The sequence below is a fragment of the Dendrobates tinctorius genome, unplaced genomic scaffold (genome assembly GCF_039654945.1).
Source record: "Dendrobates tinctorius isolate UK_male_01 unplaced genomic scaffold, ASM3965494v1 ptg000084l, whole genome shotgun sequence".
Taxonomy (NCBI): domain Eukaryota; kingdom Metazoa; phylum Chordata; class Amphibia; order Anura; family Dendrobatidae; genus Dendrobates; species Dendrobates tinctorius.
The window spans coordinates 24,931,018-24,946,928 of record NW_027361752.1 but is presented as its reverse complement, the minus strand read 5'-3'; the positions used below and the strand labels follow the sequence as shown (position 1 = coordinate 24,946,928).

General features: G+C 43.4%; 1 protein-coding gene across 3 annotated transcripts in view; it reads left to right on the top strand.

Moving 5' to 3' along the window:
• Window positions 1-15,305, top strand: part of CUNH21orf91 (chromosome unknown C21orf91 homolog) — a 38,576-nt gene extending 23,271 nt beyond the window's left edge. For all 3 annotated transcript variants that reach the window (XM_073584487.1, XM_073584488.1, XM_073584489.1), the window contains exons 3-5: window positions 4,701-5,204; window positions 7,698-7,760; window positions 12,215-15,305. In XM_073584487.1, coding sequence (XP_073440588.1) covers window positions 4,701-5,204; window positions 7,698-7,760; window positions 12,215-12,363 — 716 coding nt within the window. In that variant the 3' untranslated portion in view covers window positions 12,364-15,305. The remainder of the gene's footprint in view (window positions 1-4,700; window positions 5,205-7,697; window positions 7,761-12,214) is intronic.
• The last annotated feature ends 606 nt before the right edge of the window (window positions 15,306-15,911 follow it).

Genomic DNA, 15,911 nt, shown 5'->3' with positions numbered 1-15,911 from the left:
GCAAAATCGGCTAATAAGCATGAAATTAAAACCTCCTCAATCCTATCTTGGCTCGGCAGTCCTACCTGCTTTAGAACAAGCCAGTTTTTAAGGGGGAAAGTCTTTTCAAGAGTCTCAAATATTTGCTCTTTAAGTCCCGAAACTCGAGCTTTTCATTAACGAGTGGGTGATCTGCGGCCAGAGCGCTCAATGTTGTTTGTATCAGAACATTTACCTCTAATCTTCAGGAAGGAGGAGGCTTGAAGTGAAGCTTCAATAGTTCAGCCATTTTTCTTAAATGCAGAAAGTCAATCGTCTGATGTCCTCAGTGAGCACTTCAATGGAGTCTTTCCACATCACAGGTGTACCAAAGGAGAAACCTCACACCTCCTACATGAGAGAAGACGAAACATTTGATTGTGGCTGAATTTTGCCTGATGAAATAAAGCCCCAGTTATCCTAATAGAAGTCTGGGAAAACAGACTGAAACTAAAGGAAATGCTGAATAAGCCCCACTCTAAGAAAGGAGGTATGGATGGCCCCAGTGGTTCTTAATTTTCCATTTAATATGTGAATATTTGGTCTCCTCATAAGTAACCTCTTTTATGTGAGAGTCTCAGCTGTGATCAGGTGATCGCTTCAGGTCTGGCTCATAGAGGAACTTGCCTGTTGACTCATTTCTACTACAGTGGCCACCAAAGGGCAAATGAGGTATTACAGGTGATCATCAGGATAGTGATAATTAGACACCAGGGCTGTGGAGTCGGAGTTAGTTTTGGTTGGAGTCGGTAGAAATGTACCGACTCCGAATCCAGCTTTAAAAAAAATGTATTAATATTTCATAATTGAACTTTCATATGAATTTTATAAATGTTACTCAAATATATATGTTCTATCAAACTATGAACAACAGTGATAAGCAGTTCTGCTGGAGATAGAGACATTTCTTACTTCTGGTGTGTCACTGTTCTCCACTGCCCTTATCTAATCTTATACTTGGTTAACCTCATGCTGCCCCAACGCCCCTACTTACAATGTATGAAACTGAAAGTGAAAATGTGTTGCAAATTCTTAGTAGTAAAGCTCCTCCTGTAGACTAGATCATACTAGGTGTGCGTCTTCCAAGCATCTCACAGCTGCCTGCTACTCAGAAGAGGAAGACTGTAAGGAGTATTATCCTTTCAACAAACTTTGCATCAGTTAACTGTGAGTACATGAGGAATAATAACAGTATTACTGACCACTATATCAGTTGTACGACCTGGCAATAATTTTGTACAATTGTTTTTAGGAAAAACAATTGTCATTTGGATTGTGAATGCAGAATTAAAAACCTGAGAATGTCAAAGAAGCATCACATTAAATCAGCTGTATTTGAACATTTCACCATCACTCAAGATAGAAAACATTATGTCTGTCAGTGTATGACAAATGATCCAGACGAAAACAAATGCTGTGAAGCCAAGATGAGTGCATATTCAGGCAAAGATAAAAATGCTCCTACCAGAGCTTCTAATCTAAAGAGACATTTACAGCGCTTTCATCCAAAAGTACTGAAAGCAGTGGATGAGAGAGACTGCATCCAAACCAATGAACCAGTGCCCAGCTCTTCCAGCCAAACAAAGGAGCAGAGAACTTTGCAGCCATCAGTTGCAAGATATTTTGTCAGTGACAAAGTTACTGTGACAATGACAGTAGATACATTTAAAAAACAGATCATAGAGCTTGTTGTAAAGGATAGTGTGCCTATTTCATTATTTTCACAACCAGCTTTTATGTGTCTGAATGGGGAAATGGCCCGCAAGCTTGGTGTTTCTCTGGAGAGAGAGAGAGAGTATTAGAAAATTAGTAATCGAAGAAGCTTTTAAACAAAAGGAAGAACTTAAAAAAACTCTCAAGGGACGCTTTCTGTTTCTTAAAATGGATGCCTGCACACGTCACAGAGTGAACTATTTTGCCATCAATGTCCGATTTGTTTGTGACAAAAATGAAATAGTTACCAAGACATTGGCAGTAAAAGACACCAAAGCTCATCACACCAGTGAGTTTCTCCAGGTCTTGGTGGAAAAGGTTCTGCAAGACTATGAACTTAAAAAAGAGCAAGTTCTTTCTGTCGTAACTGACAATGCTTCAAATATGATAAGTACTATTAAGCTAATGAATGAGAGTAATGATGGTGACCAGCAGCTAGAAGAACATTCTGGGTCCACATACACAGAAATGTTTGAAATAGAGGAACACAGTATTGTAACTGAGGAGCAAACTGAAGTTTCTTCAGATGAACAGCAACATGATAGTTTAGATCTTGTTGAAACGGTGTCAATATGTTCTTTCATTCATCACATGCGCTGTGTTGTGCATACGCTACAGCTGGCTATAAGAGACAGTCTGCAAGAAGGACATGCTGCTGCACTGATTGGCAAGGTGAGAAAATTGGCTACTGTTGCCAGAACCCCTAAAGTTGACTCAATTTTGAAGAGACGTGCTGGAAAAGGGGCAATTATTGATCAAGCCACACGATGGGGCAGTACTTACTTAATGATTCAGCGCTTGGTTGAACTGAAAACCTTTCTTGTAGACATGGCTAACCCTCAACTGACGCTAAATGAAAGTCAGTGGAATCGGGTGACTGAGCTGGAAAAATTGCTAGAGCACCCATTTACAGTGACTAAAAAATTACAAGCAGAGGACTTAAATCCAGGTATTTTCTTAAAGGAGTGGAAGAACCTGATGTTTCGCCTGTCCCAAAGAGGAGGGTTAATTGCAAGTGGCATTGCTACATCAATGAAACGGAGAGAGGAGCTACTATTACAAAATAACATTCTTTTGGCAGCTGTTTATGTAGACCCAATGCATCGGATTCTTCTAGATGATCAACAGCTAAGTAAAGGAAAAGAAGCTCTGTTTGAAATAGCAGTAAGGATGAAAGGGTTGCAGAACAGTCAGGAGGAACAAGAAGAATTTGGTCGTCCTGCCACATCTTCACCCTCATCATCAACTGATGAAGAATTTAATTTCGAAAAATATTTGGATCACAAGGACCGTGCAAAGCGTTCCCGCATAGAAAAAGAGTCATCCCCATCAAGGAACACAGCCAGTACATTTCAGCAGAATTTTTCATGTGCACTAAAAGAAATTGAGAAATTTGACTGTTCATCAAAAATAACAGTGCAACAAGCGATTCCTCTGTATCCTGACATTGTCAGAGATGTTGCCCGAGTGGTTACTGCTTTGCCACCAACACAAGTTAGTGTAGAGAGGTTGTTCTCTGCTCTTAAAATAATTAGATCAGATTTGAGGGCATCCATGAAGGAGGATCTGACAGAGGCAATACTTTTTCTGAGGACAAATTTATAGATTTCTTCTTATTAACTGCATAAAAGTGTTTATTGCATATTTACTTACAGTTTAGAAAAGTTTATAAAAGTTATTTGCTATATTCTAATTGTATTCTAATAAATGTAGTTTTTGCTCTAAGTGGTCTGATTACTTATATGATGGTGAGAAACTGAATAAGCACGATGTTTAATATTTTACAACAGTAAATTTGTTGTTATGAATTGGCCATTTATGAAAGAGTCGGAGTCGGAGCCTGATAAAATCCAGGAGTCGGAGTCGCAACTGTGGCTTACCGACTCCACAGCCCTGTTAGACACACCAAGTCCATCAGAGCGAGCTGAGGAGGTTTAGAACAGACCCATGGGTATTTTGTAAATTGTTTCCACGATTACTACATTTCCTGTGTGGGAACTCACCGGAGGAGATATTGGCATGAACCCATATCTGGATTGTTGGTGTATACATGGCCGTAGGGAACTGATAAAAATCCTTCTGAAGAATACATGATTGACAGCCCCCTTTAACTTTTTCATTCCAGGTTTATGCTGCTTTAATGATGGTAGCATTATTTGTAGCGCTGACTACCTTCCAACTGCAGTTTTGATATCTCTCATCTGTCTTGTTTGTACATGCCTACACTAGGTTGTGCTAGCTCAATACTATTATTTCAGATCACACACAACAAGTTTTTAAGGTGTACATCAAACCGACTCGCTCCCTATCAATCTAGGGACCAAAGGCTAAAAAGGCATTCTCCTACCTCCTATACTGATGACCTATGTCTAGCCATCACTGTATGATGGGTGCAAGCAACAGCGTCTTCTAAAATTTGTAAATGATGGTCAGCCAATATTCGCCATTTCGCCCTCCCACATTGATGATTTGTGGACCTATATGAAACTGTGCCTCATTGTTTCCTGTTAGCGGCAATCTCCAGTTGGTGGTTTGCTAATCCATTGGTAATTCTTGAGCTGATGTTGGCAGTACTTATGAGCAAGCTCGGATAAGGTGGTATTGGCGCATGCTCGCGTGCTAGAATAATATGTTCCAGTCCCCGCGGCTGCATGTCTTAAAGCTGTCCGACAGCCCCAACACATGCAGGGATGAAACTTTTGGCCACACTCCCCATGAAGAACATGACCCACACACATACCATCCACTCTTCAACGTAACGGTGGTCAGTCATCGGTACGTTGCACCAGTACAACATCCGCCTTTATCATGGGGGCTGCTGCATTATGTAGTGCACTAGTATTGTATAGGGAACGTGCCAGTGTTGTGGTGTGAGATGGACACAGGAATTTGTGCTATGTGACGTTTGTATCGGCCAAAACATGTTGATTTTTATACTGATTAAATTGTGTTTTTGTTTTTTTTCTTAGGAATAGCAAAATGTGATCTCCTTCACACAAGATCGTTACGAGGTCACAGGGACTGTTTCGAGAAATATCACCAGATTGCAAACCAAGACTGTTCCCGCTCCAAGCTTACCAAAAGCCCCTATGAAGAAGTGAAGACTATTCTCAGCAAAAAAATAAACTGGATTGTCCAATATGCACAAAATAAGGATTTGTATTCTGATTCTGAGTGTCACAAAGCCGCACACCACAAACTTTACAAATTCAGACATCTGAATGACAGAAGTCCGATTCCTCAGCAAGACTCTCAGGTCCCCAAGTATTCAGAAAAGTGGCTGGATACTGGGGCTGGGGGTATATCCACGTGTGCTAAGGGGGTTTTGGAAAGAAACGGCAGGGAGTTTAATATGAGCGTCCTACATAGTACGCTGTGGCCAGATTCCTGTAAAGAAAAGCCTGATGAGAACTCCAACCAGCCTTCTGGACCCAACGCTAGGAGAAGACACCAGCATTACAACAGAGAACAATGTACGTGTCTATTACTATGCATCTTGTTTCTATTGTGTTACAGAGGGCAAATGGGGCAGAAAGTGTTGTGTATATAATCTCCATATTAAACCCCTTGAGACCTTAGATTCTGGAGATGAGGTGGGATGACAAGAAAGGTTTTAAAAAAATTAGACCTAAAAAAAATTGTGCCTTGCTTGCCTACAGGTGGTTCGTGGTATTTCAGCATCACTTACTTTAGTGGATACAACCCATCGACCGGTGTGACAACCATGTTCTGTTTTTTTTTGTTTTTTTTTATCCCCTCCAACCAAAAAGAGCATTTAAGGCTTTTACCTATCTCATGGGCAGCAACTAACTGAATGGTTTATAACGGGGAGAGATGCAAAGTCGTACATCTGGGCAAGAAAAATGAAAAAAGCAAATTCAGAATGGGAGGAATAGGGCTAAGCAACAGCACATGTGAAAAAGACTTGGGTATACTAATAGATCACAGACTGCACATGAGTCAACAGTGTGATGTAGCAGCAAAAAAAAGGCAAACGCAGTTCTAGGATGTATTAACAGAAGCATAGTCTGGATGATTTGAAGTAACTATCCCACTCTACTCCTTCATGGTCAGGCCTCATCTGGAGTGCTGTGTCCAGTTTTGGGAACCACCCTAAAAAAGAAAAAAAACATGAACAAACTAGAGCAAGTTAAGAGAAGAGGGACCAGGACTGTGATCGATCTGCAAACAATGTTTTTTGAGGCATGATTAGAGAATTTGGGAATGTTTAGCGTGCAAAAGAGAAGACTAAGAGGAGACTTAATAGCTGTCTACAAATATCTCAAGGGATGTCACATTGTAACGGGATCAGCTTTATTGGGATGAAAATGAATGGCAGGAGACAGATTTGATATTAGATAAAAAAATTTGATGGGGTTATTGAGTGGAACAGGCTGCCATGAAAGGTGGTGAGTTCTCCTTCAATGGAAGTCTTCAAACATAATTTTCGAGCACGGTGAAGACACTTAACACTCGAGCATGCTCAGATAACACCTTATCTGACCACGTTCGCTCATCGCTATTGAGAACCACTGTCGTAGAGTATAAAATATCAAGTAGATGCTCCTCTAACAAACAGGCATTTTTTATGTCGACTTTAGAGATAAGTTTTGAGTTGCTCATTTCTAGTCTGGCATCCAGTCCGGTCCTCCGTACTAGCCAGTCTTCACATCTGTGCCTGGCATCTTCATGTCGCTGGGTCTAATAAGGGTGAAGGTTGCACAGGATGATGGTCGTGGAAGTGCAGCCTTGCAGAAATGGAGGACCAGACTAGGGTGGCACAAATATGGCTTCTCTAGTTGGCATTTGAGGTTCGACCATTGACCAAGTAATTGCCTCTCGCTGTCTGCCTGCGATAAAGGCACAGCGTTATTAGGGAGATTCAGGCGATTCTCACCCCCATGTGAGGACTGTCTACACTGGGTACTGAAGATATTGTCATTCTCGCTCCGTTGTAGTAGATTATTCAAGTTTGCCCATTGCAAAGAACGATCCAAGGTCACATCATCTTCTTCAAAACCCCGCAACCCCATCAGCTGCCCTAGGATATTTGCTTTAAAAAATGGTTCTTCTGATTGACAGGAAGACGAATAGATGGTGACTTGTGTACGGAGCATTATCGAGATTTAGTAGGTCATGCGTTTTGTAGATTTGTGTTTGCCAATTGATTATTATAAAAGCAGGGGATTATTCTGCAAATATTAATGTGTAGCTTGGTGGTCTCCAACTTAAGGATGTCAGGTGTGACGTCCATTGCATAAATCATGGCGTGGTAATGGCTCCGTGTGGTGGACTTCATGGTTAAGGTTTTAGAGAAGAAGTGGGTGTTGTATAACTCTGACCCGCTGCAGATCTGCACTTTTTGGTATGGAGAATTTAACACCGGCCTGCAGACGTTCTCTGTCTTGTGGAACTAGAAGTGCTGAAGGTAGCAGACTCCGGTGACTGGGGTTGTACTTCATAGTTGTCCTCTAGATATGCTGACCCCAGACTTTTGCTGCTGTGACCCCCAAGGGATTTCCAGCTGGAGATACATATCCATCCCTGGATTACAAAGCTAGACTATCTTCCAGAAAATGGTACCACACGTGTACAATTCACTTCAGGGGACCGCGCTGCAATACCAGGCACAACCTGTGGAGGGTTGTGGCGCTGCTTCTCAGACTCTTTCTCACAGTTGGTCGTGTAAAAGCTGGTTTTATGGTCTCGAAAAAATGGTTTTAAGGCTTAGCGGCACGGTTATTGAGTTGCCTGTAGTGTTGGCTCCCAAAGCTAATGAACACCTAGGTACACACAACTACTTAGTCTTTTTCTCCTGCCAGGCTATTTACTTGCTATAGCCGTACGCTGTTCTGAGCCGATCCCAACCAGAGATTTTCTTATTCGCTTTTTGTTAGATGTTTTCAATTACTTGGATTACTGCGGTGACGGTAATTGATTTTTGTTCGTTTCTCCTTCGCTTCTAGTGAACTCGATGAGCAGAGAAGAACTGGGACGATTAAATGAACATCTCCTCCGGCAACTCCAGGGTGAGTCTCAATATCGAATGACTGGCGCGTCCTCGGGAGGTCAGGAGGCTTCTGCTTTGTGTGCTGTAACATTGCCTCTACCCGCGCACCTCCACGTTCCATAAATTTAGTAGAAATACTGCGTGTGTTTTTTTTTTTTTTTTTTTTTTTTTTTTAATGGCACTTTCTCCCCTGCCTATTGCCTTTTAAAAAAGAATGCTTGGCATTAAATCAGTATGTCAGCAAGTGCAGCTCAGCCCTTCCGTGGCAGCTGCAGATGTGCGGTAATCTAAGCTGCCGGATAAGTATAGGTTACAGTAAAGCTGATCAGCGCCTGATGGCATTAGAGGCGTATTTTTAGACTACTTTTTACAAGCTCGAGTGGATTTAATGCCGTTGAGTGGCATATTTTATTGGCCCATCCGTTTTGTAAAACACTCAAAAATTCATCAGATAATCAGCCTGTAAAGCGTCATCTGTAGGTCAAGATTAGTGATGAGCGAGTATACTCATTGCTCGGGTTTTCCCAAGCATGCTCGGGTGGCATCCGAGTACCGTATTTTTCGCTTTGTAAGACGCACTTTTTTCCCCCAAACTTGGGGGGGGAATAGGGGTGCGTCTTAGAAAGCGTACATGCCTAGCCGATACCATGAGTATGGCCTGCAGGCTGGGATGTGGGGGTGCCCGGCGGTTGCTGGCCGGTGCTGCGGGTGTCTCCGGTGCCCAGTGGTGCTACGTGGGTGTCTGGCACTGCCTGGGGCTCTGCCGACTTTTTCGACAGGCCAGAGCCCCGACACTTCCACGGTTCCTTGTGCGGTGGTCTCCGGAAATATGGCCGCTGCCAGAGGTGGCGCATACACAGATGGTTATCTCTGGATCAAGACCCCACGCAGTAGCGCACCGCACATCGGAGCCCCCCTCATCCCTGCCTGCAGCATCACCCCACTCAGCGACCCTGGGACCACGCTTCACTGCAGCCACCTCCCTGGTAAGCAATAAGATGCAAGGATTATAAGAAGCACCTCCATTTTATTAAAAAAATATTTTTTTTCTTTTTCTCTTCAAAATTTGGGGTATGTCTTATACAGTTTCAGAATGTATCCCTCAGTGGTCAGCACTGTTTTTCTGCAGCGTTGGGTTTTTGAGTTAAGTCCCACCAAGGACAATATCTGCAAGGACTTTGTGTGGATTTCCTTCGGGTTCTCCGGTTTTCCCCCACATATACTGATAAGAAATTTAGACTGGCAGCTCCAATGGGGAGGGAACCGTGATGGGGACGGCGGTGATGATGATTGTTGTAGTAAAGTGCTGCAGAATATGATGGTGTTATATAAGTAAAGCATATTAACCCCTTTCTGACATTTGACATACTATCCCGTCCACGGTACCCGAGCCCGTATGACTGGGGACGGGATAGTACGTCAGCACAATCAGCGGCACTCACGGGGGGGAGCGCCAGTGATTGTAGCCGGGGGTCAGCTGATTATCACAGCTGACACAGGGCAGTCACGGACCTCCCATGGCACATTAACCCCTGGCACACTGCAATCAAACATGATCGCAGTGTACCGGGGCACAGGGAAGATTCAAGCAGGGAGCCCCTCGGAACAGCGCGATGTGATTGCACTGTTCCGAGGGCCTCCTCCCTGCTGGCCCCCAGATGCAATATGGCCGCGGGGTCCTGCAGGGAGGCGGCTTCCTCAGTGCCTGCTGAGAGAGCCTCCTGCAGTGCCTGTCAGATCACTGATCTGACACAGTGTTGTGCAAAGTGTCAGATCAACGAACTTACACTTTATAGTAATGTCCCACACTGGGACATTACTATAAGGTAAAAAAAAAAAAAAATCACGTGTAAAAATTTATAAAAAATCCCTAAATAAGAAGAAAAAAACAATAAAAGTACACATTTAGTATCGCTGCGTCAGCAACGACCCGCCCTATAAAACTGTCCCACTAGTGAACCCCTTAAAAAGAATAATTAAAAAAGCAAAAAACAGTGCTTTATCATACTGCCGAACAAAGTGTAATAACACGCGATAAAAAGACAGATGGTTTACAGATATGACAAGGGAAATACCAAGGCCAGGTATCCATCCACAGACAGCTGTTTCAGGGTGTTGCCTTAGGGTACCGTTACACATAGCGATGCACCAGCGATCCTGACAACTATATGGATCGCTGGTGCATCACTAAGTGGTCACTAGTGAGCTGCCACACAGGCACTTCTCACCAGCGACATCGCAGGGGTCGGGGGTCGATACTTACCTGTCAGATGCGGCGATCCTGACGTCCTCCCGCCCGCGTCGCTCGTCGTCACAGCAGGAAGCGGACGACGAGAAATGATCCAGGACCTTCTCGCGCGACCAGCGATAACCAGCAGGGGAGCCGGTCGGAGGTACCGTATTTTTCGGACTATAAGACCCACCGGACCATAAGACGCACCCCAATTTTCAGAAGGAAAATAGGGGAAAAAAATAATAATGTGTCAAATGGGGGTCCGTCTTACAGTCCGAATTCAGCTTACCTGGGAAGGGATCCGGCACAGGTGGAGTAGTCACAGGGGTCATTCAGTGGTCCAGGCTCGTGCGGTGGCGGCGCTGTGCTGGGGCAGCGGCAGCTGTGCTGTGCTGGGGCAGGTGGCCTGTGCTGAGCTGGGGCAGGTGGGCTCTGCGGGGTGAGGGTGGCGGCGGGCTGTGCTCCGGTGCAGGGGCGGCGGTTCCGCCTGCATTTCCTCGCAGCCCGGAGGCCCCCGCACATCCCTTGCTGGCCGCCGCCATGTTGCGGTGGCCTCCGGGAACATGGACGCCGGAAAGATGGCCGCCGGTCTGGGGACGGCGCATTGCCGGGTTCAGATCTCGTTGCCGAGATTCAAGCCGAGATTTGAATCTCGTCCCCCGAGATCTCGGGACGAGATCTGAACCCGCGCATGCGCCGTCCCTGGACCGGCGGCCATCTTTCCGGCGTCCATGTTCCCGGAGGCCACCGCAACATGGCGGCGGCCAGCAAGGGATGTGCGGGGGCCTCCGGGCTGCGAGGAAATGCCGGTGGAGCCGCCGCCCCTGCACCGGAGCACAGCCCGCTGCCACCACCGCACCGCAGAGCCCCAGAGGTGAGTATATTACGACCATAAGACGCACCCCCCACTTTCCCCAAAAATTTTGGGGTGAAAAAAGTGCGTCTTATGGTCAGAAAAATACGGTAAGTATCACATGTAGCGATATCGCTAGCAATATCGCTGCTACGTCACAAAATCGGTGACTTTACAGCGATATTGCTAGCGATATCGCAGTGTGTAACGGGGGCTTTAAACTCGTAAAGAGCTGGATATTGACTTAAAGGGCCACTTAATATGGTGGTTTCCGAAAGGAGTCACTCCTTGGCTGGGTCCTTCCCTGGAGGAAGATCTGGCTAGTCCCGTGTTTGAGACTCTTAAATGAGGCTCCACGGACTTTATTTGCATAATCATTTACACAAGGGCATGAGCCACCGACCAGGGCCAATCCTCCATCTAACGTTTGTCAGCTGATCCCTGGCGTGTTTACACCAGGTATAGGTTAAGAAGGAACGCTCCTATGAATTATTTATTTTTATTTTTTTTTTAATTTGCTGGTGCTTGTATGGGCCATAAAATGGAGTTTAAATGGCCAATTGGCCTCTCTGTATTTAAAGCACCACTTCAGCGGGGGTTTTTTTTTTCCCCAGTGCTGGAGTGACGCTTTGAATGTAAGGCCCCAGACCCCTTCCGGCGGCTTCACCTTTTAGCGATGCCATCTTCTACCCATAAAGTCTGACTGGCTGGAAGTCAGAAGTTGCATCACAAGAGCTTAATGCATACTTGAGAGCCAGAACGAGGCACCCATAGACTTTGTATTGAAAAGTGATCTTCGGCACCCTCCATGAAACACTGGAGCGACGCTGAAAAAGTGGCATGAGAATTGCATTTAAAGCACCAAAGTGGTGCAATAAAAGAAAAAACTGCTGGAGTGGTGCTTTAAAAGGAATCTGTCAGCACAGTATGACTGTTCAAACCAAGCACATACGCTTGGCACAGCCTTGTCGTGGCTCAGCAGCTCAGTGCCTCTTCCCATCTACTTGTATTCCTGCCCTCCTCTATCTCGTGAACCCAGAGCTGTCAGTCATGGAAGAGGATAGCGGAATTAGATACAGGTGCACCGAATGACTCGGCCACGCCAAGGGTGCGCTACTGAGCTTGTGCTTGGTTTGAGCAGTCAGTTTAGAATAAAATTAGTGTTTGCACAGTATTTTTTAACATACAGAAACTTTAAAAGGTTGAAAACTTCAGAATATGCCCTTGGCACAAAGTCCGAATGTCCTGTGCTCTGAATGAGCGGTACATCTCTGCCTTTGTGTGTGATTCTGCATGCTATAGAATGTGGAAAGGACGTGATGAATTTACCGTTTACTTGGCACAAGTACGATGTGTACAAAACTTTTCTTCTTTCTTTTCTTCACAGATGTGTTTGAAGACCTCAGCTGTGTACTACAGGAAAAGGACACCCTGTCCTCCGAGCTCCACGTCCGTCATGTCTCCATAGAACAGCTGCTAAAAAACTGCTCCAAGCTTCCTTGTCTCCAGATGGGACGGGCAGGCATTAAGAGTTAATATGACAGTCAGTGACTAGCGGATGGGAACACCCTGGCGCGGTCTCGCGTAGATCTCACACTGCTCTATACTGTCCAAGAATGAGTTAGGTCAAGCGATGAACGTGGATGCTTGTTGGTTGGCATTTCTCTATTGCTTTTTCTTACTAAAAAAAAAAACAAAAAACATTCCAGTGTGGTTGGACGAAAGCGATTTATCAGCGATAATTCGGCCTGGGATAGCCTAAAAGTGTGTCTCCAAAATAATGAAGGAATCGTATGTAGTTTAGGAGGGCAGAGCCTGTCTCCTCTCCAGCTAGGGTTGTCAACTGAGGTTCTCTTTTGGGTCCACCGTCTAAATCAGGATTCCCCAACTCCAGTCCTCAAGGCCCACCAGCCGGTCATGTTTTCAGGATTACCTTTGTATTATCACCTGAGCAATACTAAGGAAATCCTGAAAACATGACCGGCTGGTGGCTCTTGAGGAGCGGAGTTGGGGAACCCTGGTCTAAATGGGCCGCTCGTCTTACCAAATCCCATACATCATGGCAATAATTCCAGCTTTTGCTCCTTGGGGAAAGGAGGGGGGGGGAACACTTCAGATATTTTCTAAAACTGGTCAGTGTTGTGACAAATCATAATACTATAGTGCCTACCTGTAAAACGCATGGACTAAGGACCACGGCGGATGGGATGATGCATTATTTCTATAGGCATCTATAGTTGGACGTTGATCTTCCAAGAAGCAGCGTCTCTGAGTATTATCTTTAAATTAAAAATCTCGCAACTTGCGGACGACGGATAGTTTTTACTATTTTTGATTTTTTTTTTTTTTTCTTTTTATGGTTTGAAAATTAAACAAAAATTTAAAGAGAAAACAATTCACCATGGCTTGAAAACGCGTAAATTGTATTGCTAGAAATGTTTAAAAAAAAAAAAAAAAAAAAAGTTTACAAGGAGCCTTTTTATGAGCTACTGTTTTTTACAAATAAATATTTTGGGTACTTTATTAATAGTTCTATAAAGTTTGCTTCATGTATGTATTCTGCTTTGCACAATGTTACCATGTCTGATGGGGGGTGGGATGGTGGATATTGTCATATTGGTCTTTTTGTTTGTTCTTGTTTTTTTTTTTTTGTATTCTTTAAATGGCTTATTTAATAGTTTTTTTTTTGAGGGTGTAGTGTACACTAGTGACTCAAAAGCAAAGTGTTCAGATGTAGAAAAAGTCGTTCACTACTGGACATGGTGTTTATGTGGGTTTCCTCCCACACTCCAAAAACATACTGATGGGGCATGTAGATTGTGAGCCCCGATGGGGACAGTGACTTCTGTAAAGTGCTGCGGGATAAGCTCTCTGGACCCAATAATAAGGGGTTGTCCAGTAGTTGGCAACCCCTTAAGTTGTATGTTTGTTTTTGTTTCTTTGTTTGTTTTTTATAGGAATTTCAACATTAGCGCCCTATGATAAGGATAGATCATGAATGTTACAGACCTGGAGAATCCCTTTAAGAGGTTCGAAATGATGATGAGCGCAAGCGCTCATTACTGAGTTTTGCAGAGGGTGCTCGGGTATGCACCTAGTATCGCAGGTGCTCAATGACATGTTGAAGTCCCCGTGGCTTCATGCCTTGCCACTGTTCGAGAGGGGAACACATGCCGGAATTGTCTAACAAATAGTCCCTGGATGTGTCGCGGCTGTCGAACAACCACGGGGACGCGAACATATTATCCGAGCACGTTCGCTCATCACTACTAGGTATAAATGTAGGAATTTACCTGTTCTGATCTGAAGATGTAAGACTTATTCCTGTAGTTGGTCGAAGCGCACAAATGAATTCCGGTAGTGACATTCCTCTTCTGAAATAACAAACAACCTTCCATCTTCAGGAGTCTCTCTAAACCTTTAGCAATCTCTGCCTTCTTAAGCGTAATTTTGGGTCTGTCATAGATGATTAGGTATCTGGGTAATGGATCATGGCTGATTTTTTAATACCTTCATGTACAGTATGTACCGTAGACACGGATTTTACAAAAGTCGATGCACAAAGATCTATACTTTATGTATTGGTGCTTTAGATATGAATTGTGATGAGATCCTCATGTCATATATTCTATCTTTGATCAGTAACTGTTGCTATGCAATATCTTTTGGATCCCGGTTTAGACTGGCGGATGCAGTGTTACCAGAACTTTTTTTTTTTTTTTTTTGCTGCAGCATTAATGTGCCAATATGTTCATTGCAACTCAAGTAGCCACGGGGTAGCAATATTATTTCTATTAAATTCTATCTATTGGTCAACGTAGTAAAATCACAATCATTTCATTTATTTTTAGATATTTTGATCACTGCCAAAGAAAAAAAGAATTAATGTAAGCTTTTTTTTTTTTTTTTTTTTTTTTTTTTTTTTTAAGATTTTAAGCATATTTATATTGAGAACCTTTTGTGTTTGTGCTAATTACGTAGCTTAAGTTTGTAATGTTTTGCCTGTTGTGCTTTCATATTGCCCGGTTCAAAAGAATATTACAGGATGGGTGCGGCCCTCATGAATTTAAAAAAAAAAAAAAGGGGGTGTTACCCATTGTAACCAGACTCCAGCTGTCAAGTTGAAGTGATTTGATTGGTTGCCACAGACACCACCTCCTTTTTATTATTTATTTATTTTATTTTTTTTCCCCCTCTCCATTCGTTTGCGGCCGTATGTTTTCATATGCATATATTGTTTTGTTTTTTTTGTTTGTAAGATCTTTACACTGGTGAAAGCTGTGCTTTTCAGGCGCCTGGCCGTCAAAAATTCTTAAGACTGATTTCATTTTAGGAAAGTGAGGCTTTTAGCTTGTTCTGTTTTTTGTCTTTTTTTCCCCCTGTTTTGGAATATATTTACGTTTTATTACTTTCTTGCTTTACGAAATAATGTATGCCATTTTTTTTCTTTCACTTTTGGAATAAAATATTTTAATATTGATGTGTCTGAATGATATTTTACAAGTGGATATACTGTTAGTTTTGTATCTGTGATCCTTATCTTAGCGTGTTTATTATATATATATATATATATATATATATTTATATTAGAGGTTGGACAAAACAATGGAAACATCAACAAAAGTTAGTTTAATATGGTGTAGGTCCACCTTTTGCAGCGATTACAGCCTCAGTTCTCCAAGGTATGGATTCATACAAGGTGTGAATTGTTTCCAAAGGAATTGTAGCCCATTCTTCAGTTAAAACGCCCTCCTGTTCTTTGAGTGACGATGGCGGCGGGAATCGATATCTAGCTTGAATCTAAAATCGGCCATAAATGCTCAATAATGTTGAGGTCTGGGGACTGTGGGGGCCAGTTGAGATGCTCAACCTCATTAGAATGTTCCTCGTGCCATGCTAAAACGATTCTAGCTGTATGAATTGGTGCATTATCATCCTGAAAGATGGCGTTCCCCTCCGGGAACAGTGCTTGAACCATAGGATGCACTTGGTCGCCCAAAATGCCTAAATAATCGCAGCTGTTAATTCTTCCATGAAGGGATATCATTGGCCCGGCGTATCTCCACGAAATAGCACCCCAGATC